At 40.2% G+C, this 23,187-nt stretch overlaps 1 protein-coding gene across 3 annotated transcripts in view; it reads left to right on the forward strand.

Annotated features, from left to right (window-relative positions):
- Window positions 1–23,187, forward strand: part of RANBP17 (RAN binding protein 17) — a 300,545-nt gene that overhangs the window by 200,965 nt on the left and 76,393 nt on the right. For all 3 annotated transcript variants that reach the window (XM_084764395.1, XM_084764396.1, XM_084764397.1), the window contains 3 exons: window positions 4,114–4,177; window positions 4,260–4,368; window positions 20,401–20,504. In XM_084764395.1, the coding sequence (XP_084620521.1) occupies window positions 4,114–4,177; window positions 4,260–4,368; window positions 20,401–20,504 (277 nt within the window). The remainder of the gene's footprint in view (window positions 1–4,113; window positions 4,178–4,259; window positions 4,369–20,400; window positions 20,505–23,187) is intronic.

Genomic DNA, 23,187 nt, shown 5'->3' on the forward strand with positions numbered 1-23,187 from the left:
AATCAGCTGAATTACTAAAGTCAAACCTTTGCTTTGCTGGAATACTTGGTGCTGGTCACTTGGAACTGGCAGTGATTAAAAAGAGGCCAGCATTGTTAAGATCAAATCCTCTGGGAAGTGTTTCCTGAGGGTCAGCACACAGAAGCTGTGTTCCAGAGGTAACCAAGGGTGTCACTGGCAACCGAACTTGGTAATGTAAGAATTACCCAGGTGGTACTGGTTTCAAAGGCATTAAAGAGTCGTGGAGAGCAGGAGAGGCCATTAGGGAAAGTGTAGCCTCAGTGGCAGCTAAAGGCCCGGGACTAAAGGGATGATGCATAGAGATTGAGGCTTGTCACCATGAAGAGAGCCTATGAGAAGCTATTGATGAAAGGGCTGCTCAGCATTGCCATGGGATGACCAGCAAGAACAGCAGCAGCAGTGGAGAGGAGCCAGACAGAGCCTAGAAGACAAGCTGTGAGTGCTGCAGTGGGAAGAGCCAAAGAAGGGACTCCTGTCCCTTGGAGGAGCCCAGAAGATCGAGAAAGAACCCTAGACAGTGGAAGATAAGTCATTTGATTTTGATTTGATTTGATGTGTCTGTGCCCTGGTGCTTACCTCTTGAAGTAAGAAAGTGTTTAATTTATTTCTGGTTTTACAGGTGCCCACACTTAAAAGGTTTTGAATTTTAAAAGAGATTGGCTATTTTATAGAGAATGAATTTTTTATGTTTGACTTTGTAATGACTGTGGGACTTCTAAAGTTATTTATGTTTTTAATATGAAATCTTAGGGGATGATTGAGATAGGAAAGGTGGCTTAATAGTGATGTGTTTGTGTGTCAAGTTGACAAGGGGTCAATTGTGCTAGATAGTTTTATGCCAACTTGGCAAGAGGGAATCACCATTAAGAAAATGTCTTATGCCGGGCGTGGTGGCGCACGCCTTTAATCCCAGCACTCGGGAGGCAGAGGCAGGTGGATCACTGTGAGTTCGAGGCCAGCCTGGTCTACAAAGCGAGTCCAGGACAGCCAAGGCTACACAGAGAAACTCTGTCTCAAAAAACCAAAAAAAAAAAAAAAAAAAGAAAGAAAGAAAGAAAACGTCTTATAATGTCAGGCACTTGATGACAGCATGTAAGCCAAATAAACCCCTTTTTCCTCAACTTGCTTTTTGGTCCCTGGTGTTTCATCACAGCAATAGAAATGCTAAGACAATACTCATGAGTTGAAACCACACTTGCTGCTCCTGTGGTGATCAGCTGCTAACCTGTGTGATACTCATAAAAACCAGTTCATTCTCAGTTTAGTTATCTTCTGCAAAGATAGACCACTCAGAATTGTAGCTGTATATAAGATAAACTATTCTTTTGACTTCTTGCTTTTTTCTGTTAGACATGGTTACTATCTTCCTGGCCATTCTTCACCCATTTTAATGTCTTATAACCACATAGGCAGAGGAATTTTCTGGAAAATTGCTCAGTCAGATGTAACATTTGACCATTAACAAATTGATCACTCCCAAAAGATTAAGATCCTGTCATGTGTGGGACCCACTTCTAATTACAGTTGTATTTCAAGTTGGGCAAAGGAATAAGCACTAGCCTTTAAAGCCAAGTAGGTGTGTGTCACAGAGTGGAAGGAGGTCATCAGACCTGGATTTGAACCTTGCTTTACCATGTATTAGCACCTTCCCAGTGTAGCCTAGGCCAAGGTCTGCTCCTCTGTACCATCCTTAGTGCTGTTGCTGTGGCTGTTGCCATGCAGTGAGTGCAGGCCTCCAAACCTAGCCCAATGCTGCCTTAACCCACCCATCCTGCCCTAAATGGAGCAACTTCAAAGCACACGTGTCTGCTAGAAAAAAAAAAAAAAAAGACCATAAAGATGTCCATTTGCCTTTGCCTTTTTAAAATTTACCTTTATTTTATATGCATTAGTGTTTTACCTACATGTGAAAGTGTCCAATCTTGGAGTTACAGTTATGAGCTGCCATGTGGGTGCTGGGATTCGAACCTGGGTTCTCTGGAAGAGCAGTCAGTGCTCTTATCCTTGGAGCCATCTCTTCAGCCCCCCCCCCGCCTTTTCCTTTTAACATTACAAGTCTTAGGACCATTAGGTAGCTTAGAACTGAATTCCTGTAAAGGCATGTAAATATTCAGATGGATTCTCATTATTGTATTTTTTCAAAATTTTAATCAGTTTTCTTGAGAATTAATTAAAAGGCAGTGGGGGCTGACCTTGGTATAAAGTGCACAGATGCAGCTCTGCAGAAAATGTCTTTGGCAGATGATGTTTTTCCTGTGGATGTTCTGTTTATTGCTTCCATAAATATTCTATTGTCAAAACATGACTCGCTGTTTGTTAGTAGTGCTGACAGGAAGGCTCCTGTTAATGGCAGCATTCATATTACCTGTATACCCTGTCACTTTTAACTTAGAAATTTAAGAGAATTACCTTTGGTAATTACTTAAGATAGTTCTAAGTTTATTGATTCCCCACCCTTGTTTAACTGAGTGAAGTCTGAGTGGCAGTTCATCTGCTCAAAGATTGATGATTTTGAAAAGTCATCAGATCCACGTCTTCAAATCTAAGGAAAGCTTGCTGCTTATCAGTGCTGATCTTGTCCTTTGAGTGCCAGAAAATGTAACACACTGAAGAGTGCGTGGCTGCCAGTCCTGTCCAGGGGGAGTTTATAGTGTGTGTGAAGGTGACTCTAGTGGTCACCTGGAAGTTGGACAGACTTAAATCTAAGTGTCATTGAGAAAGGTATTTAATTTTGTATAATTTATTTGATCACTGAACAACTGCAAGGGATACTAATTTGCCTGTAAAGCTGTAAAAATTTGCTCACCAGCTACTAGTCGTTCCCAAGTGTTTTTCATCCTCATGCCTTTTTCCTGGTTTATATTCAATAAAGATGTCTGCATCATCTGATCCTCAGAGCAGCCCTGTAGTTACTTGGCCATAGACTCCCTTCTCATTTGCTGGAGAGGAACTAAGGTTCAGTCAGGCTGAGTGGGTTATTTAGGCTCGTCCAGATGATTGAGAAGTGTGGTCCAGCCAAGACCCTACATTTCCTGATTTGTGTCCCAGCGTGCTTTTCACTCTGTCTAAAATGGTAGTTGGGCTTTTCAGTGTAATTATACAGAGGAAATTTATAAGGTCCAGAGCTTGGAGATAATATGACAGAAAGGAGCTGATTGTTTCCATTGTGACATGAGTAGAGTTAGGGAATTACTGTAGCCTTCGAGACAGGTGGAAGGACATAGAGTAACCAAGATGTACAATAGCAGAAAGCACATGAGTATGCTGAAGAGAGGGCTGCACCCTGGGTACACATCACTGAAACCCAAAGTAGACCAGGAGCTATCTGGGCTTCTTATTCGTGATTCTGGTCTCTAAAAGTTTTATTCTCACTCATAGTTTGCCTGTCCAGATGACTAATGAAGTAAATGAATAAACATGGTCCTTTAAATTAAGCCTTAGTTCAAATTTCAGAAATGTCAACTATATCCGCTCAATCTTAGATGGACAACTTAATTTCTTTAAGTTTCTGTTTTTGTATCTACAGGACAGAATAAATAACACTGTAATTGTGAACACTGGATAAAATAACATGAAAAATGTCTTCTACTTAAACACTTGAGAAATATTAGTTACATTAAGCTGTCTTTCAACACTTAATGACATGAAATTTGCTATATCTTTCTAACTAGAATTTGGTTTTAAACTTCTGAGTTCATTGTTTCTTAAAATTGAATAATTTTCTCCTTCTTGATAGTCTATTATGAGTCTTTATAATAATTTTATTATGAAGTAGCATTAGTGAACAGAAATTCTTCAGCTATGCCCAAATGTAAAAAGGGTCAGTTTCAATTTCCTGCTATCCAGGCTTTAATAGTGAGGGGTTCTTGTCTTAATTATAGGATCCATTCTTTCTTTCCATAACTAGAATATGTATAAGATGGAAAAGTAATTGCCCTATTTAATAATAGATTATCTTTCTTAGCAAAATGAAAGGCATTTCTATAGGAGTACTCCTAGAAATACTTAACTCTCTTTACGTACTAAAATGCCATTTTAGTTATGTTTTGTGATTTTCTACATGTATTTCTACAGATTCCTTAACATATTTACCTATATCCTTTTAAAAAAACTTGTGAAAATAGATGCTGTGAAATTCATGCTAAAAAACCACACGGTACGTCTTAATTCTTTAACGACTAGAATTTTCTGGTTAGGTCAAACACTGGTAACGTCCCGTGCTCTTTTGCTTTCCTTAGAGTGAACACTTCCCATTTCTTGGCATCAGTGACACTTACAGTCTGAGTGATTTCAGGTGCCGAACAACCTTCTACACAGCCCTCACTCGCCTTCTGATGGTAGATCTAGGTAAGTTGATGAAGCTTCACTAATGGGGGTCAACAGTGTTGACTGAGAAGTGCAACACTGGTAAGCGTAGCGTTTCACTGTTAGAAGTTGCTATCTTTGACAGGTTTGTACCTCTCTAAGCTTTGAGCTTGCCTGTTAGCATTGCAACCAATGACAAATCTTTGTATTGTTTTCTCTGATTCTTTACCTTACAATTTGTTTTTCTTTTTACCCTTTGACCCACAATTTTACTTTCTGGGCCTGGAGGCTTAGGTGAGACAGGAAGATAAAATCAAAGCCTGCCTGGACTGCAGAGTGAGTTTGAGGTCAGTAATTTGGCAGACCTCGATCTTTAAAAAAAATAAATAAATAAAGGCCAGGGATGTTGTTCAGTGGTAAACACTTGCCTAACATGTACAGGGCCCAAGTCAATCCCCAGTACTGTAAAGTCAAGGACAGGAAGTCTTGAAACAGTCTTAAGGACACGACACCTATACTATTAATGTTTGCTCTTGTTTTCATATATTTCTTGCATCTTGGAGTTTTTTGTTTGTTTGCTTTTGTTTTTTTTCTTTTTGTTTTTTTGTTTGTGGGTTTTTGTTTGTGTGTGGGGTTGATTTTGTTTTGTTTTGTTTTGTTTTTTTAAATCTTAGCTTCCTGGGGCTTGCTGGCCTGGAACACACAAAGATCCACCTGCCTCTGCCTCCCTGAGTGCTGGGGTTAAAGATGTGTGCCAACATGCCTGGCTGCATTTGTTTTGTTGTTCACATTTTTAAATTTATCTATTGTGAGTTTGTACATGGCACACATGCACCACAACACACAAATGGTGGCGAGTGGACAACTTTTGGGAGTTGGTCTGTTTTTTTTACTATGTGGGTTCCAGGTATCAAACTCAGATGATCAGGTTTGGCTGATCACTTTATCCACGGAGCCATCCGTCTTGCCAGCCCAGCAGGAATGATCCTCACTTTGTTGTTCTGAGGCATAGTCTGATACAGTAGTTCAGCTGGGCCTCAGGCTGAGGTGGAGAATGAGCTTGAAGTTCTGATTCTCCAGCCTCTGCTTCTGGAGTGATGAGGGCAGCAGGACAGGCCTGTGAGCCTGCACCGCATTTTAGGCGGTGCTGAGGATCCAACCCAGGGTGTCTCATGTGATAGGCCATAGCCCCAGCACTCGTACAGTTTCTAAATCTGCAGGGGCAGGAGATGTTCTTTTGTGTTTGTTTGAGAAGGTCTCAAGAAGCCCAAGGTGGTTTTGAGTGGTTCTGTAGCTTAGAATGACTTTAGATTCGGGTCCTCTTCCCTCCAAATCCCAATAGGTGGGATTATAGGTGTATGTAACCACATCTATTCTTTTCAGTGCTAGGAACCAAATCCAGGGCTTTACGCATGCTCAGTAAGTGCTCTACTGGTACTACATGCCTAGCCTTACACTGTTGATGTTGCCTGTGCGTAGGAACAGAACAGTTCAAGAACAAAATGGAAATTGTGTGAGTGTCCAATAATAGAATTAAAATTATAGTACATCTGCTTACTCATAAAATGGTCTGTAGTCACAAAAAATGATAGTTGAAGACAATGCAGTACATGAAGTTTAATGATACTGAGTGAAAAGATAAAATATTGCTGAGCTATATTGATGTATTGAGAAAATACCTCAAAGGGGGCTAAATATAATTGGGTAAGGGGTTTGGGTTTTTTTTTTTTTGGTATATTAAATAATTACTATAACCATTGTGGAAATTCTTTAAATAATTAAAAATAAAACCACATCAGGCTTTGGAAAGTCTCCTAGTGGGATATACACCCAGAGGGAGTGAAGTCAGCATGCAGAACAGACATCTGCACTAGCATGTTCAGTACAGCAGCAGTCACAGTAGCCAAGAGATAGAAACAACCTAAGTATCCACTAATGCATGAGTGAGTAAAGAAAATGTCACACACGAGTGTGCATGTGTGAGCACACACTAGGATCCTCTTTAGCCATACAAATAAGAAAATGAATCCATTTGCAGCTGTATGGATGAACCTGAGTTATATTTTGTTAAGTGAAATAAGCCAGGCACAGACAGACAACTACTACAAGATGTCATTCATATGTAGACTCTTAAAAAGGTGATTTCATAAATTTGGAGAGTGTAGTTACCAAGGACAATCAAAGCTGGAGGCGTGTAAAGTGGATATCCTGGCTTTGATGTGCCCTTTCAACTACTGCTGGGAATAAAGTTCAAGAGATATGGTATGTATTGTATATACGTGATACTGGGGATGAAGCCCGGGGTGTCATGCATGCTAGGGACATGCTATATTCCGAGGCATATTCTTGTAAAGTACTTCTTAAAACACATGTAAGTATTCTCACCACAAAAATAATAAATGCATGAGATAATATGAATACTAATTAAAATGCCAGACGTAATTATGAATTATTATGTTTTACAGTGTTAAAAAATACCTAGTTCTGATTTGTAAAAATTTTAGCTTACTTTTAACTGATAAAAACAGAAATGGTGTGCCGGGCGTGGTGGCGCACGCCTTTAATCCCAGCACTCGCGAGGCAGAGGCAGGCGGATTGCTGTGAGTTCGAGGCCAGCCTGGTCTACAAAGAGAGTCCAGGACAGCCGGGGCTACACAGAGAAACCCTGTCTTGCAAAACCAAAAAAAAAAACCAGAAATGGTAACATGCAATGTTTTGATATGTATAGGTATTACATAATAATTTTTCATGTTAAACAAACCTTCTTTTAATTGTTTGTATTGGTTTACTTTATTTTGTTGTTGGTAGTGCTGAATGTCAAGTCCAAGGGTCCTGTGCATAGTAGGCAGGCCGGTTACAACTGGGCTATTCCCCCAGCTCAACATTAAATACCTGTATTTTTTGACATTTATCATTTCCTCATTGTTAAAAACCTTTCAAATAGTTCTGTGTAGCTTTTTGAAATACACGTAACATCATTATTGCCTCTAGTAATCCCATCATGCATCAGCACATCAGGACTTTTAACTTCTAACTATAACTCAATGCCTGTTGATAGGCCTCCCTCCATACCCCACCACCACCACCACAAACACACACACACACATGGCTCAGCCTCTGGTAACTACTGTTGCTACAGCATTTGGGAAGTTCTGTCAGGTATGAGGGAGCAGTCATTGTGTCCTGATTTATTTCACTTGACATAAGGTTCTATCTGTATTGTCTCGAAGGACAAAAGCTTCATTCTTTTTTATGGCCAAACAGAATATGCAGTGTATAACTGCCATCCATATGTCCCCCACAGGTGACTGGTGACACTAGGGACTGCCTCTGTTTCTTAACTGCTCTGGGTGGTTATGCAGAGAACTTGGCAGTGCAAGTGTCCTCCTCTCCTTTGGATGTGCACTTGGTGGTGGGATTGGCAGACGGTGGGATAGTACTTTTCAAGTTTTTGAGGGATCTCCATATTTGATTGCATTTCATAATGGCTGTACTAACTAACTTTTCTACTAATAGTGGGTCAGGGTTTCCTTTTGCCCACGTTGTCTTCAGTGTTGTGAGTTTGAGGCCAGCCTGGTCTACACTGCGAGTCAAGGACAGCCAAGGCTAAACAGAGAAACCCTGTCTCGAAAAACCAAAAAAGTAAAAAAATAAAACAGAACCATAGCAACTATCATTATGAGACTTTACACTGCTTGAAGAAATACCCCTCCCCTACTTACCAGTGTTTGGGTTTTTTGTTTCGTTTTGTTTTGTTAGTAGTTGGCATATGTACAAGTGGTGATCTGTAGTAATAACTAGAGTTTCTTGTCTTCTTAAGAAGCAGAGTTGTTCTTTACAGAGTATGTAGAGATTCTTCAGAGTCCTGACTTGGCCTTTTCATGCTTTTTTAACACCAAGCTCACTATAGTTACTCACTACTTACTGGTGCTTGTTGAATGAATGACAGGCAGCTATACAGCAACCAGGATGCCATTACTGTGGCTTCTGGAGTTAGCTCTGCCTGTCAGGGTCTCTGTGGAAATATTTTTGATTGCTGTTCTCTCCAGAACAGAGTGTATCAAGTGGCTGATTACTTCCCAGCTGATTAGCTACATGCAGCCACTCTTGTGCCCAATTAGTCCTCTCTTGCTCTCTTTCACAGTGTTATTACCTCATTTTTTGTTGAATGTTATTGAACAGTCTTGATTATTTGAGGCCTTGTCTCATAACCTAGATTAAGGGGAGCGTTACTGTCAAAATTTCATCTATCTGGCTTGGTAGTTTTCTATTTCTTCCATGGAAACAAGGAGGAAAAGGTAGTACTGAAATCAAGAGTATCACAGAAACAAAAATAATGGATGATGCATCCCAAATTTAAATAATAATAATGGTAAACTTTATAACACTAATTTAGGGAGACAAGAATCAAGTAGGAAAAGAAAGTGCCTAACCAACCTGCTTGCAGAAAAACTGGACATGATTCTTGGCTTGAAATACAAAACATTCTAATTGAATCCTACAAAATGAATTTGAATATTTTTATATAAGCCATGCACATTGGAGTAATTAGAAAGGGGGAGAGAAATTGGGTGTCACATTAATTGGTATTTACTTTGAAATGCATTTTGGGTTATATTCAATAATTTGCACTTTGTATGAATTTAATTAGATGCTATGTGCCCCAGGTTGTATTTCAGATGAAAATGGGGGAGTTTTTGCCAATAAACAGTTGTACTATGTTATCAAATTGTTTTAAATAAACTAGACAAAATGCTCACTCGTATGAGGACAGAATTGGAAGCGTTTCATCATTGCGATGATAATGTTTCAATGTGGAAACGATGTTAGCTATGTGCTATTTATGTCCCCAGAAATTACCAGAGGAACACAGGAAGTCTCCTTGCAAGAAAATGCACATGCAGGAAGAAATGGGTGGCCAGCCTATGTGTGTTCATTGCTACTCTTCAGGGAACCACTTCAAGGCTCCCTGGGTTATTTTACAATTAACTTGTTGATTTAATAAGCTAAAGGAAAGAGTAAATGGAGAACCTCCAACAAGCTGTTCAGTGTAAAATATTTGAATAAACAAAAACCTTCTGTGCTGTTTAATTTAAATGGAGGTAAATTAAGTTGACAAACACTGAAGAGGGGAGGCATAGAAAAAGCTTTCAAGTAAGCTGTTTGTTTTGTGAAAGACCAAATATTAGTTGCAAATGTTTTTCCACTTACAAATTTGGAATTTCAGTGTCAGCAGTCCTATCAAGCCATTTGTGCAGAAATTCTGACACAACTACTCAGAAGTATTTGGGTGGTATTTGAACAAGCATGATATTCCTCAGGTATTTTAAACTGTAAAAAGCAACAATATTTTTAATGGTGAGAGGAATATTAATATTTAAACGGTGTTTATAGATGTTAAGACAGTTCTGTGTTTAGGATTGAGGGTAACAAAGTATGTGTTTTCATGATTTAACAGTAATTGGCACTTGAAGATGTTGCTGACCCAAAGTTGAGGGATTTTATGCAACAAGTTAACAACTTGAGTAACCGGGAAAGAATATTCTACAAATGGCAGTTTAAAAATACACAGGCTCAGAGTAGTAGCACACCCCTTTAATCCCAGCACTCGGGAGACAGATGCAGGCATATCGTTGTGAGTTCAAGGCCAGCCTGGTCTACACAAACAAGGGCAGCCAAGGCTACACAGAGAAACCCTGTCTTGAAAAGCAAAACAAAAACAAAAAAAGAAAGAAAAGAAAAAAACCACAGAAAGAAATTTCCCCTTTTAATATTACATTTTATTTATTTGTGTGTGTGTGTGTGTGTTCACACGATATGTTTGTGGAAGGCAGAGAACAGCTTGGAAAAGGCAATTCTCTCCTTCCTCCATGTATCCGTCATCACATTGTTTATTAATAAACTGGGGTTCAAAGATACACTGACTTGCCTAAGGTAGCCATCAGACCACATAGTTTTATTCACTCTTACCAAACTTTTCCTTCACCGTTCACTTTCTCAATCAAGTAAAAAAAAATATATAGCATTTTCTTTTTATTTGAACAGTTTGGACCAAATGATTGGTTTAGGTCTTAGGAGCAATGATGGGGAAATGAGAGATTACTTTCTAAGAGTCTGTAAAATAAACAGATTCGTTTCTATGTGTGTGTGGTTTTTTTTCCTGTGTAGAAGAATATGACAATCCAGTGAAGGTCAAGTAAAACTTTTAGGTGGTGTTGTGTGTCTAATAATTGAGCCAGGTTTATTTCTTTTCATGGACCAAGGAACAGAAAGGCAGGCTTCTGAGGAAAACTTAGCAGGTGAGGGCCTATCAGCAACAGCTAATGTTCTCATGGATGAAGAACACATCATCGTTTCACCTGTGCCCGGGACTTGGCAGAGACTGCTTGGAAAGTAGACATGGGAGAAGGGTGGGAGAGTGGGCAGTCGGGGTAAAGAAGCAGCTGGAAATACTTAGAATCCGTAATGAGATAATTAAGACTAATTAGCTGGCCCTGTAGGCAGAAGGCAGCCCATTAAGTCCAGATCCAGTTTTAATAATGTACCTGGTTTGAGGGTAGGGTCCAGAGCACCCCAGGGAGCAGACGCTCAGGGTGAAACATCTAGGTTAGGTTTCTTACTGGAGGAACAGTAGCTCTGCACTAGATAATGTTTTTCTTCTAGAAACTAAGGCAAGCCTTGTGGTTTCCTAGAGGTTCAGGGAGCCTCGGTTTCCTCATCTGTGAAATGGAGATACTTACCCTGTGAGTGGAACACCTAACCAAGCACTTAGTAACTATTAACTGAGAAACGTTTATTGAAAGTCAGAAGCAGGCCACTACTTGGACCTCAACATGAGGCTCTTACTACACCTACTTCCCAGCTGTTGATGCTTCCTGAAGATCCTAAGATGCCCTACCCTGCCCTCCTTGAAGTCCCAGGTCATCTTAAAAGTGACCAGAACTCCTGATCAGTTTATAAGGACACAGACAGAAGCTGTGTTTTAGGGACCAGGCAAGCACATTCCTTGAGCCTCTTGCTAAAATTGAGACGTGCCATCTTCTTGCAGCATTGGACTTAGAAGGGACTGTGGATGTAAAGTCAGTGCAAAGAGCACTGCCCGCTGGGATCACCACAGCCACTGGGCTTTCCTCCTCGACTCCTCTCTCTCCTTATGTTGTTCTTTTATTAATTTTCCTTAGTTTGGGCCAGAGGTTGACAGGCAAGTCTTCACTTACTATGCAAAATTCCTATTACTTATGTAACAAATTGTCACAACTTAGTAATTTAAACAATATAGGACTCATTTCATTCTTGTAGATAGCAGGTGTACAAAGTGGGTCTCAGTGAGTTGAACTAAGGCATTGGCAGGGCTGTGGTCTGCCCAGTCTGTCCTCCTGCTTCCTGGCCTCCGGGAGGGACTGTGGCTCGGGCTCCTGCTTCTCCCCATGCTTCCCTCCTGCTTCTAGGAACTATTAGGACTGCAGTGTATTCTTTGAATAGCACAAAATAATTTTTCTTTCTTTTCCTCCTCCTCTTCCTCCTCCTCCTCCTCCTTGTCCTCCTCCTCGACAATATCTCACACTGTAGAACAGATTTACCAATCTGGATTGAAACTCAGCAATCCTCCTATCTCAGGCTTCTAGGACTTTACTGTATAACCCAAAAGAGTCACATATTCCTATGTTAGAATTTTATCTAGCATGCTGACATCACAAATGCCTCCACACTTGACAATGTTTGTCTTGCAGTAGATTATTTTTTAATAATTTATTTTATTTTATGTGCATTGCTGTGAGGGTATCAGATCCCTTGAAACTTGAGTTACCAACAGTGTGAGCTGGCATGTGGGTACTGGGAGTCGAACCTGGGTCCTTTGGAAGAGCAGGCAATGCTCTTAACAACTGAGCCATTTCTCCAGCCCCCATGCAGTAGATTCTTAACAACTGTTGGTTATCATCACTTATAATTACTGTAATTACCTGTTTCTTGTCTCTCGTTGCCCACGTTAACAAGTGCCTAGTGTCCATCCACCATTTGTGTTAAGTCTGAGGAAATCAGAAGACTCTGTGTGTGTTTAAAGGAGAGGAGGAAAACTCAGATTTCTACCATGGTAGTGATTTTGTTTGCTTTTTAGGCTCCGGTGCCATGAAATTGACCTTTCTAAATGTACAACCCAAAGTTATTTATGATTTTTAGAGTATCTGCAATGTTGTATAAGCACCACCATTGAGTATTTCCACAACATTTTCTTCTCCAACCACCCCTTTGTCCTGGCAATCACTTAACTGCTTTCTGTAGGGCTTGGTCCCAGAGTGGACATTGTCTATAAATATCCATCATCCATGGCCTTTGTATCTGTCTTTAACGTAGTATAGTATTTTTGAGGCTTATCCATGTTTTAGCAAATCCAAATCCTGATACGTTCCCCCTTGGTGGCCAAATGTTCCTGTGTACATGCTCACATACATATGGCTCTTCTATTCTTTCACTTAAGTAACCATTTGGGATTGGAAATGTTTCTACCTTTTGGCCATTAGGAAATGGTGCTATGAATATTTATGTACAGACTGTTTGGTTTTGTTTAGTTGAGACAGGGTTTTTTCTCTGTGACCCAGACCATCCTAGACGTGGAGGCCCTCCTGCCTCTGCCCCTGGAGTGTTTGGATTATAGTGTACACTGCAGTTCCTGCAGCTTACAGGGTCCCTGTGATAAAATGCCTGCAGTTGTCTTGAGGTCAGATGGCAAGTCTGCTGTTTCTGAATAACTGTCAGACTCTTCCCCAGTGCTGCCTCACCGTACTGCATGCGTCGTACCATTTTATACCCTCTGCAGTGCAGTTCTTCCCTCTGGAAGCAGGACTCAGGGTTGGGGCGGGAGGTGTCTTGTTTGTTTTTATTTTAATTTTATTAATTTATTCAGGTTACCACTCAGTTGTTATACCATCACTTGTATCCTCCTGTTCCTCTCTCCCTCCCACTTCCACCCTATTCCCCTCCCCTAGGTCTAAGACCGAGGGGGACCTCCTCCCCCACTATGTGGTCATAGGCTATCAAGTCTCATCTTGATAGCCTGCTTATTCTTTCTTTGAGTGCCATCAGGCCTCCCCACCAAGGGGAGGTGGTCAAATACGGGGTGCCAGAATTCATGTCAGAGTCAGTCCCCACTCTATATAACTGTGGAGAATGTCCTGTCCATTGGGTAAATCAGAGTAGAGATTCGATGTTTACTACTTGTATTGTCCTTGGTTAGTGCAATAGTTTGAGCAAACCCCCCCCCCCGAGCCCTGATCCACCCATCACGATGTTCTTCTTGTAGGTTTCTAGGACCTTATGGGTCCTTCTATTTCCCCATCTCCTATATTTCTCTTACCTAGAGTCTCAGTAGGATGTCCTCACATCTACCCCAATCTCCTGGTAAGTAAAGACTTTCATGGGACATGCCTTTTGGGCTAGTGTCCAATTATAAGTGAATATATACCATGTGAGTCTTTCTGCTTCTGGGTTAACTCACTCATTATGATCATTTCTAGTTCCATCCATTTGTCCACAAATTTCGGGAATTCCTTGTTTTTAATAGCTGAGTAGTATTCCATAGTGTAAATGTACCACAGTTTCTTTATCCATTTTTCAACTGAGGGACACTTAGGCTGTTTCCATGTTCTGGCTATTATGAATAAGGCCGCTATGAACATGGTTGAGCATATGTCCCTGTTGTGTGCTGGAGCATCTTCTGGGTATATTCCAAGGAGTGGAATCGCTGGGTCTTGAGGAAGCCCTATTCCCAGTTTTCTGAGAAAGCACCAGATAGATTTCCAAAGTGGTTGTACCAGTTTTCATTCCCACCAGCAATGAGGGGAGTGTTCCTCTCTCCGCATCCTCACCAGCATGTGGTTTTGGTATGAGGTTGGTTGGTTTGGATGGGCTTTTGTTGGGATTAGTTTGTATTTTTGAGAGAGGGTCTCACTATGTAGCTAAGAATGTCCCTAATCCTCCTCCTACCTCCCAAGCGTTCAGGGTTGAAACTGTACATAAGAATAAGTAAAACATACTAAAAATCAAATTGTTTGCAGTCAACATGCTAAGAAAGCCCCTATTCTAAATGTGTTTTCTCTGAAGGGAAAAAAAAGTTGGGAACATATGAAAATAGTAGCTTTGCTGTTGATCAGAAAACCCAAAAACCTGGTAGTTTGGTTGTTTCCTAAAAGCCAAAACTTTTCTCTTTGCTCTTTATGGGTGATGAAGAACTTAAAATGTGTGTTCACATAATAACTTTACCTTTCAGCATTGGGGACAGTTTGTTAATTAGCACTTTCCCTTCCAATCACATTAGTTTTGTGCCCTTTGACTTCCAGGAAAAAAGTCAGTCTTAATTATTATTCAAAAGATCCTGGCATGTAGAGTTTGCATAGTAAATTATGACTGCAATTATGAAGCTCCAACACATGTTTTCTTGTTGTCTACAGCAAATGCCTTCTGTAGACAAGACAGTGAAAGAGAAGTCGTTAACAGATGCTGGCTAAAGCAGCGAGTTTTCGAGTGTAAGCAGTACAACATACCATGCAGTCACACCAGAACAGCATTAGAGTGTAGTGGAGGCCCTGTAGCTGATCTCCCCATCCAACTCACTGCTCACCTAGGGTTTCCACTTTCCTCACTAGCACCAAGCTGTTCTTTCCTTCTCCTGTCTTACGCAGCTCCAAATTCAAGATTCTGTGTCACTGACTTCACTCCATATTTTTGATGTCTTCCACCCCCATCAGAGATATTAAAGAAGAGCATAAACTTGAGAGTAAAGCAGACCTGATCAGGATGTCAGGTCATCGTTGGCATTTATCAGCTAGAAGATAGTTGATATGCTACTTAATTCTTGTGGGCCTCGCTGTTCCCATGCAGAAATTGAGGAGATGGCACAATTATGTGGGGTTGTGAGTTGCAACAGTGTATTGAATATAGTAAGGGCCATGAACATGTTCTTTAATAAATTCAGTGCCAAATTCAACCAGACCCTATTCTAAATACTGAGAAATAGCCATAATCAAAGGAAACCACATTCTTCCCCAAGAACATTATATTCTAAAAAGACAAACAATAAATGACAAAGTGTATACAAAGTCATAGGCAGTCATAATAACTCCAATAAGAAAAAGAAAACTGGCCAGGCAGTGGTGGCACACGCCTTTAATCCCAGTACTGGAGAGGCAGAGGCAGGCAGATCTCTGAGTTCGAGGCCAGCCTGGTCTACAGAGTGAGTTCGAGAACAGGAAAGCAGGTTGGAAAATAATGGTGGAGGAAGTCATTTGAGACCCAGTGGACAGAAAAGGCCTGTGAATATGTTACAGCTAGCAGCACTACTGATCACATTTCTATTTTCAGTTGTTGTTGTTTTTATCTACATGATGAAAGCTTTGGTTTTTAATTTTTTAGTTTTTATTTTTTAAATTAATTTATTCAGATTACATCTCAATTGTTATCCCATCCCTTGTATCCTCCCGTTTTTTCCTCTCTCCCACTTTCATCCTATTCCCCTCCCCTATGTCTGTGGCTGAGGGGCACCTCCTCCCCCTCTATATGATCATAGGCTATCAAGTTTCGTCTTGGTAGCCTGCTATCCTTCCTCTGAGTGCCACTGGGCCTCCCCATCAAGGGGACGTGGTCAAATATGGGACACCAGAGTGTGTGTGAGAGTCATTTCCCACTCTCCACATGACTGTGGAGAATGTCCTGTCCATTGGCTAGATCTGAGTAGGGGTTTGATGTTTACTGCACATATCTTCCTTGGTTGGTGCCGTAGTTTGAGCAGACCCCCCTGGGTCCAGATCTGCCCGTCATAATGTTCTTCTTGTAGGTTTCTAGGACCCTCTGGATCCTTCTATTTCCCCCATTCTCCCATACTTCTCTCACCTAGCGTCCCAATAGGATGTCCTCTCATCTATCCCACTTTCCTGATATAATTATGTCTGTTCCCTTTGCCTCCCTCCAGCTCCTCCTGTGCCTCTTCTTCCAACCCCTCCCATGTCCCCTCCCACTCCCTCTCAAATTGATGGCCTCTTTTTCTTTGACTGTTATTGTTAGACACACACAAATATATATGTGCATATGTGTATATATACACATACATACAGCCTGGTAAGTCTTTAGCAGGGCTTATGTGTATATGGTTATATAATTTTAGGGCTGGCCACTTAAGGGGCTCACCCCTGTAAAAGGTAATTCTCCCTTTCTTGGTAGTCATTAGTTGCCTACAGTTATTTGTCTAGGGATGGGACCAGGTCAGATTGACTCCTTCCCCATTATCATGGTTTTTAATATTGTATTTATTCAGGCCTTGTTTAGGCAACCATGTCATTGAGGTATTGTGATGTAGTTTTCCTATTATTTCTGAGAGAAGAATCTTCCTGATCCTCTGGCTCTTATAGTCCGCAATTTTTTCCTGAGCTCTTGGTGTAGGAGTTGTGGTACAGATACATATGCTGGGACTGAGCGCCTCATGTTTTGTCGGTCTCTACATTATAACCAGTTGTGATCTTCAGTAGTGGTCTCCATTTGCTGTAAAGAGAACCTTCTTTGAGCGTTGAGAGATGCACTTATCTGTTAGTAAAAGGATAAGGTTTTGGGTACAATTAGAATTTTTGCTGGTCTGGTAACAGCGATAGTAGGTTCTCTTCGAAGCTCCATGACCTCATGACTTCAGGCTACTATCTGGCTGGGTTTCTAAGTCCAGGCATGGTTTCCTTCCTCTTGAGTGGGCCTCAAGAATTTTGATTGGTGAAATAGATGGAGTCAGTAAGATTTTTTTTCTGTCTGTAAGTTAAAATATAAAGCTGAAATACGTTCGCTCTAAATTTGTATATGTTATGAATAAACATCTCTTTGCCTTGGAAAAGTCAAAGCTTTGTTGCAAAAGTCATTCCCAAAGGAAGGGTATTTATTGGGCTGGCAAATGTGTGGTCACACTTTATTTAATTATCATAATCACCTCTCTAAGTCCATGCTGAACTCAAAACAACAAGAACGCTAATGGCCATCATTTGTGAAGTGCCAGCAAGGGGAGGCACAGATGCTTTGTTACTTAATCCTCACAGCTACCTTTATGAAGTAAATATTATATCTCTTAATTACAAATGCGGACACTAAGGCTTAGATGCCAGACTCTTAACAGGAGCCAAGACTAAAGCCCAAATAAGCATCTTGGTTTTGGAGTGTCCACTCTTTCCTGAACCCTTCTGCCTGCAGTTATAATTACCACTGTTCTTATTATTAATCATTTTTAGAAAGAACTTTATTGTAGGGTAAGATTGTGTTTTTTAATTCAATGTATGTATTATGTGGCTAGGATTAGATAATGTTCACTTCCATTATATATTAGACTGGATTTTTTTCCCCTTTAAGTTCGTGTGTGTGTGTGTGTGTGTGTGTGTGTGTGTGTGTTCATTTGTTTTGTGGTGGTAATATTTGAGCCCAAGGCTTTTGCACATGACAGCCAACGTATTCTACCACTGGACAACCTTCTTGGGCCCTTTGTTTTTTTGTTTTGTTTTGTTTTTGTTAATATCAAGTGTTTTGAAACCTTCGAATAACAGATTTTCAAGTATCTGGGCCTGAAACCCTTGATCCTCTTCCTCCATTTCCAGGTGCTTTCCAAGATATTGTAGGCTTACGCCAGTAATCTGACTCACCCCAGGACTTTGGAAATGGTTAAGCAACTGTTTTTCCCTAATAACAGAAGGCACTGTTTCTGGAGTTGATACTGTAATACTAGTACCACCATTGGTGTATATATACTAATAGTGTAATGATACTATTATAATCTTTGTTGTGTATATATACTAATTCTATACACCATTGGTATATAAGAAACATATTTTTTTTCATGTATTTTAGCATCTCATCTTACAGAAAACTTAAAGGTAGTTTCATCCTTATTTTGTAGATGAGGAAGGTGAGGCTCAGTGATTGGTAAAATATTCAAGGTTAAATAACTGTGGTAAAAGTCGGGTTCCCGAATCTAGGTACTGCAGAGCCCTGCATCCTCCTCCTCCTCCATATAAAAACAGTGGCACACCATGTCAGCACTCAGAAGCTAAGGCCAAGATAGTGACCAGGGTAGGTCAGTGGCTGATAATTCACACATGCACATTCTGTCCCACAGATGCCTTGATCAGGTGATCATGGTGGTAGTGTGACATAAGTGGCTGCAGTATTGGTGCTGCTCTTAGATGAGTGCTTTAAAATGAGGGGACATGCAACACAATAGAAGGGAAGAGATGGGTACGTCCAGAAGACCTGGGAAGGGTGTGGCCATCTTTAGATGACATCTTTGGATACAAGCCTTAAAAATAAAAACTTCTGTGATAAGCGGTGTTGGGTATGAGGAATGATATGGTCACATAGCCACTTAACAGAGCAGAGATTATAAATTGTTCTGCCTTACACTTCACCCAAGATCTTGACCCATCATGAATAGATCACCCAGAAAGACTCGTTGTCTTTTTCGGGATCTTTTTGTGTTCACTATCCTGTGATAATCTCAAGGCAAATTATATAAGTTTTAAAGGAAGAAGGAAATCATAAAAGATAAGGGTCAAGATCAGCCACCATTTATGAGCCAAAAGACCCACCATTGACAGATCGTCTGTATGTGTGCCCTTGGACTTCAACATCTGTATGAGGATAAATAGACTAGTTTCTCTAAGGTTGACATTTGCCAAAGCAGAGTTGCTGCCTGCCCCCTGAGATTCTGATGCAGTAGAGCAGACTGGGTTGGAACCCTGAAGTTGGCATCTCATAAAACTTAGGTAGAGCAAGTACCAAATGTTGAGAGCCACTGCTCTCTTCTCTGAGTGGTCTCCTTCCAGATACTGTATTTTTTTTAAGATTTATTTATTTTTACATATACAGTGCTCTGCACACCAGAAAAGGGCATCAGATCTCATTATAGATGGTTGGGAGCCACCATGTGGTGCTGGGGATTGAACTCAGGACCTCTGGAAGAGCAGTCAGTGCTCTTAACCTCTGAGCCATCTCTCCAGCCCCAGATATTGTATTTTAAAACCACTAATAACACAATAATCAGAAAGTCTGAACCATACAGTTCTCTTCCAACTAAGCGACACCTCAGAAAGATATGTAAGCTTTAGCTGTTGCTTTATTAGTAAATGGTTCTCTGTCGCAAAGGATGAATGAGAGAGCCCAATGTAATTTCAGAGAAACCGATTTTGAAAATAACAGTATGCAAATTATCAGTGTGTGAAGATTCTGCTTTGACAGAATCCTTAAGGAAATATGGTTACCTTTATATGAAAAATTAATAAGAAATATTTCATTTTATCCTTGTTCATAATGAAGAGGAAGTGTTGCGTGGACAACAGTTGAAGCTAAATGACCCATGAAGAAAGCACATCCTTTTGCCACTTAGTAATAAGCTGACTTTTAAATATTTCTTTGTGTTTGTGTACCTGTGAGTGTGTGCCACCAGAAGAGGGTGTGGAGTTCCACGGAGCTACTAGTTACGGGCAGTTGTGAGCTACTGATGGCAGGGGCTGGGAACGGAGCTCAGGTCCTCTGCTAGAGCAGCAAGTGCTCTTAACCACTGAGCTAGCTACCTTTCCAGCCCCCATAAGTTAATTTCTAAAGAATATAAATAAAAAAGAATAATAACTTAGAGCTTTCTGGGCATCTAAGTCTGTGAGTCCTTTGGGGCCTTGGGACCAAAGAAAAACAAAACAACACAACAGAAGGAGGGAGGCCATTGTCTGAAAGCTGTGAAAATAGCCTTTCTTGAAACATTAGGGAAACTCTAGAGGGCCCAAGAGCTACAGATGTGTGGAAATGCCTGGGGCCTGAGTCAGCTAGAGCCAATAAAAGATGGGGGGCAGGGTGGGTGCTGTTAAGTAATGTTGCTGTTTCATTTAGTGGAGAGAGAGAGAGTAAAACCAGAATATTCAATGAACCAAAGCACAAGTTGTGCCATGGGCATAAGTGCAGGCCGACCTCTTCACAAGGACATTTCTAATCTTGAATGAAGTACTCAGTGTTGAGGCTAATGTACATTAGCGTACGTTTTAAACCGTGACCCTTTTGTTTCTTCCATAGGTGAAGATGAGGATGAATTTGAGAATTTTATGCTACCTCTCACAGTCTCTTTTGAAACAGTTTTACAAATATTCAACAACAACTTTAAACAAGAAGAAGTAAAGGTTTGTTTTCATACAAGAAGAAAGACAAGTTTACTCTTTCTCAGATGTTTAACACCAGAAAAGGCATTTGTATGTCTGTACATTTGTGTGTGTGTGTGTGTGTGTGTGTGTGTGTGTGTGTGTGTGTGTGTGTGTGTGTGTGTGTGGTGTCTGTCTCATGGCCATGTTTCTAAGTAATATGCTTGTGAGTTGTGCTTTAACGTAAGCACTTTTCTAGTTTCTGAATCAAATGGATTTGCAGTCAGTGAGTGTGGCTGAGGACAGTCAATTCATGGTAGATGATGCGGATTTGTCTCCAGCGATGCTCGCTGTCTGTAATAGTCAGTTCTCAAGGCACCGCACCTCCTGTCCCCCCTGCTCTGTGTGTTTCAGCATAGCCACACAGATACATGCACACATGCTAAAACCCTACATCTCTGAAGATTTTTTTAAACAAGAATTTATATAAATCAAGACTTTATTAAATGGCTAGGCATATGTGTATAAATAGGAGCCAGTCTTGAAGTGTTGCATTCTTAAACTGAACAAAGTGATTAGGATAACTGATAGCTAAATAAGGCTTTATGTGCCTGTGGGAGCCATATTAGGATTGATTTGACAAGTCAGTTCAGCTGTGGCAACAGTCATAATATCTAAGACAACATTATGTTTTATTAGTAAAATCCTTAAGTGTAGCAAGCTGTTTGTGACAAAACAGCCCCATATTTTAATGTGGGGGGATGGGAAGCAGGAGCTTTGCCAAACAGAAATAGTATCTTCTGGAATTATATTGTCCTGTTGCTATATTAAATAGATTGGCACTGATTATTATTTTTAAGTATAATAAATATACCCGAGAGAAGTAGGTACCTTTGTTGGTGATGCCTTAGTCACATGTTACTCTTTGAAATAGGTTGAAATATTATCTATCTTTCATGGCTTCTCTTCTCCCCCCCCTTCTTTCCTCCCTCCCTCCCTCCCTCTCTCTTTCTCTCATACACACAAATACAAATACCATGAAGCCAAATTAGAAAAGGGATAGCCTTTGGTGATATTTATATAATTCTTCTGTGAACAGAATATTACCCAAATATTATACCTTTCAGTTTAAAATAGAGTTTTTGAACTAGATGTTTATCCTGATAAGTCATACAAATATTAAAAGTCAATTATTAATTTTTCTTTGTTTAAATGATCTTCCTAAGTTCTTTGTCAGTTCCCACTCAAATTAACTGTATTTTTAGATGTCTTCTGAATGCTTCTGGCCAACAGAATCTTTGCAGCTTTTAAGTAGCCATTGCTGCCCTTCATCAAAAGAATCGGTGAGGTTGAAAACTGCCATCTTTATAAAAATTACATTTGTCTCATTTGGAGATTTCATTATATTCCAAGGCTGTTTAGATGTAATTCCATCTACTTTGATAGAAACCATCTTCCTAGAGTCATTTTTAATGGAGTTCCAGTGATATATCCCTAAACTAGCAAGTTCTTAACGACCCTGGAAAGTGACTGCTTGATTACACTTTAACGGTATTTGCAAATAAAATCACAAGTAATTAAGGGGAAATCTCCAGGCTTTTGAGCAAGTTTGATGCATGATAACTGCCTGATTCAGCTTCATCTAGAGTAATGCTGTGTAGGCAACAGCTACTGAGATCAATAGCAACGTAATGATAGTGGCAGAATTAAGTGAGTAACCTGAGAACTGTGCCTCAGAATGCATGCAGCTGCCACGAACCAAGGCCACACAGTGCACTCGGCGCTTCCGTCCTAAATGTTCATCAAAAGACGCCCTGCAGGAAAATGGAGTTAGATGCTCTTTATTGCTGATCGTGTCTCTTGCCACATTTATCAGGGAAATTGGATTAGCAGTTGGCAGCTGCAGGTAGACAAGATTCTGCAGTGATTAAATATGCAGCTTGGCTGCATTTGTTGTGACAGACCTTTAGTAAATTCTACTGTAAGCACCATCTGTCTAATTTGTATGAAGAAAACTTGGTGCTTACAGCTGCCGGTAAGGAACGAAGTCTGTTGCTTTGTCATAAACAAAACTTTTGCACTAAATGCTCCTAAATGTAATTTACTAGGTTAAGGCTATTTTTCTATCATACTGAATAAATAATACATGCAAAGGTGCTTTCAGGTTCTTCAGTTTGCCAGTACTAGAGATGAAAACAGTTCTGTTTTGTTCTCCAATAAAGTATTTAGTATTCCTATCCACAGGAGGTGATGCTGTTAAAATATCTTTATGAAAATGCTGCAGGACTGCCAAACTCATTTAATTTGCAACCCTTACCAGAATCGTCTAACTCTCTATTTATAGATATTTTTCAAATGCAGATTTTAGGTTGAACTTGAGCATTAGGGACCTGTATTTTTTAAACTGAAATACTGTGAGGAAAAGAAATGCCAAAGAGCTCTTATTTATAACTTTGTTTTCTTTACTTAGTCCTAATAAAATTTAAGCAAATAGTGAATTTTAACTTAGGGTTCTCTCTCTCTCTCTCTCTCTCTCTCTCTCTCTCTCTCTCTCTCTCTCTCTCTCTCTTTCTCTGTGTGTGTGTGTGTGTGTGTGTGTGTGTGTGTGTGTCTGTCTGTCTGTCTGTCTGTCTGTCTGTCTGTCTCCAAAATCAAGGGAAATAAAGAAATAAAATAATTCTAGAGTATTGTTTCTAAATGTTTCTTGCCCCCACCTCCCATCATT

This window comes from Acomys minous (genome assembly GCF_964271855.1).
Source record: "Acomys minous genome assembly, chromosome: 16".
Classification (NCBI taxonomy): Eukaryota; Metazoa; Chordata; class Mammalia; order Rodentia; family Muridae; genus Acomys; species Acomys minous.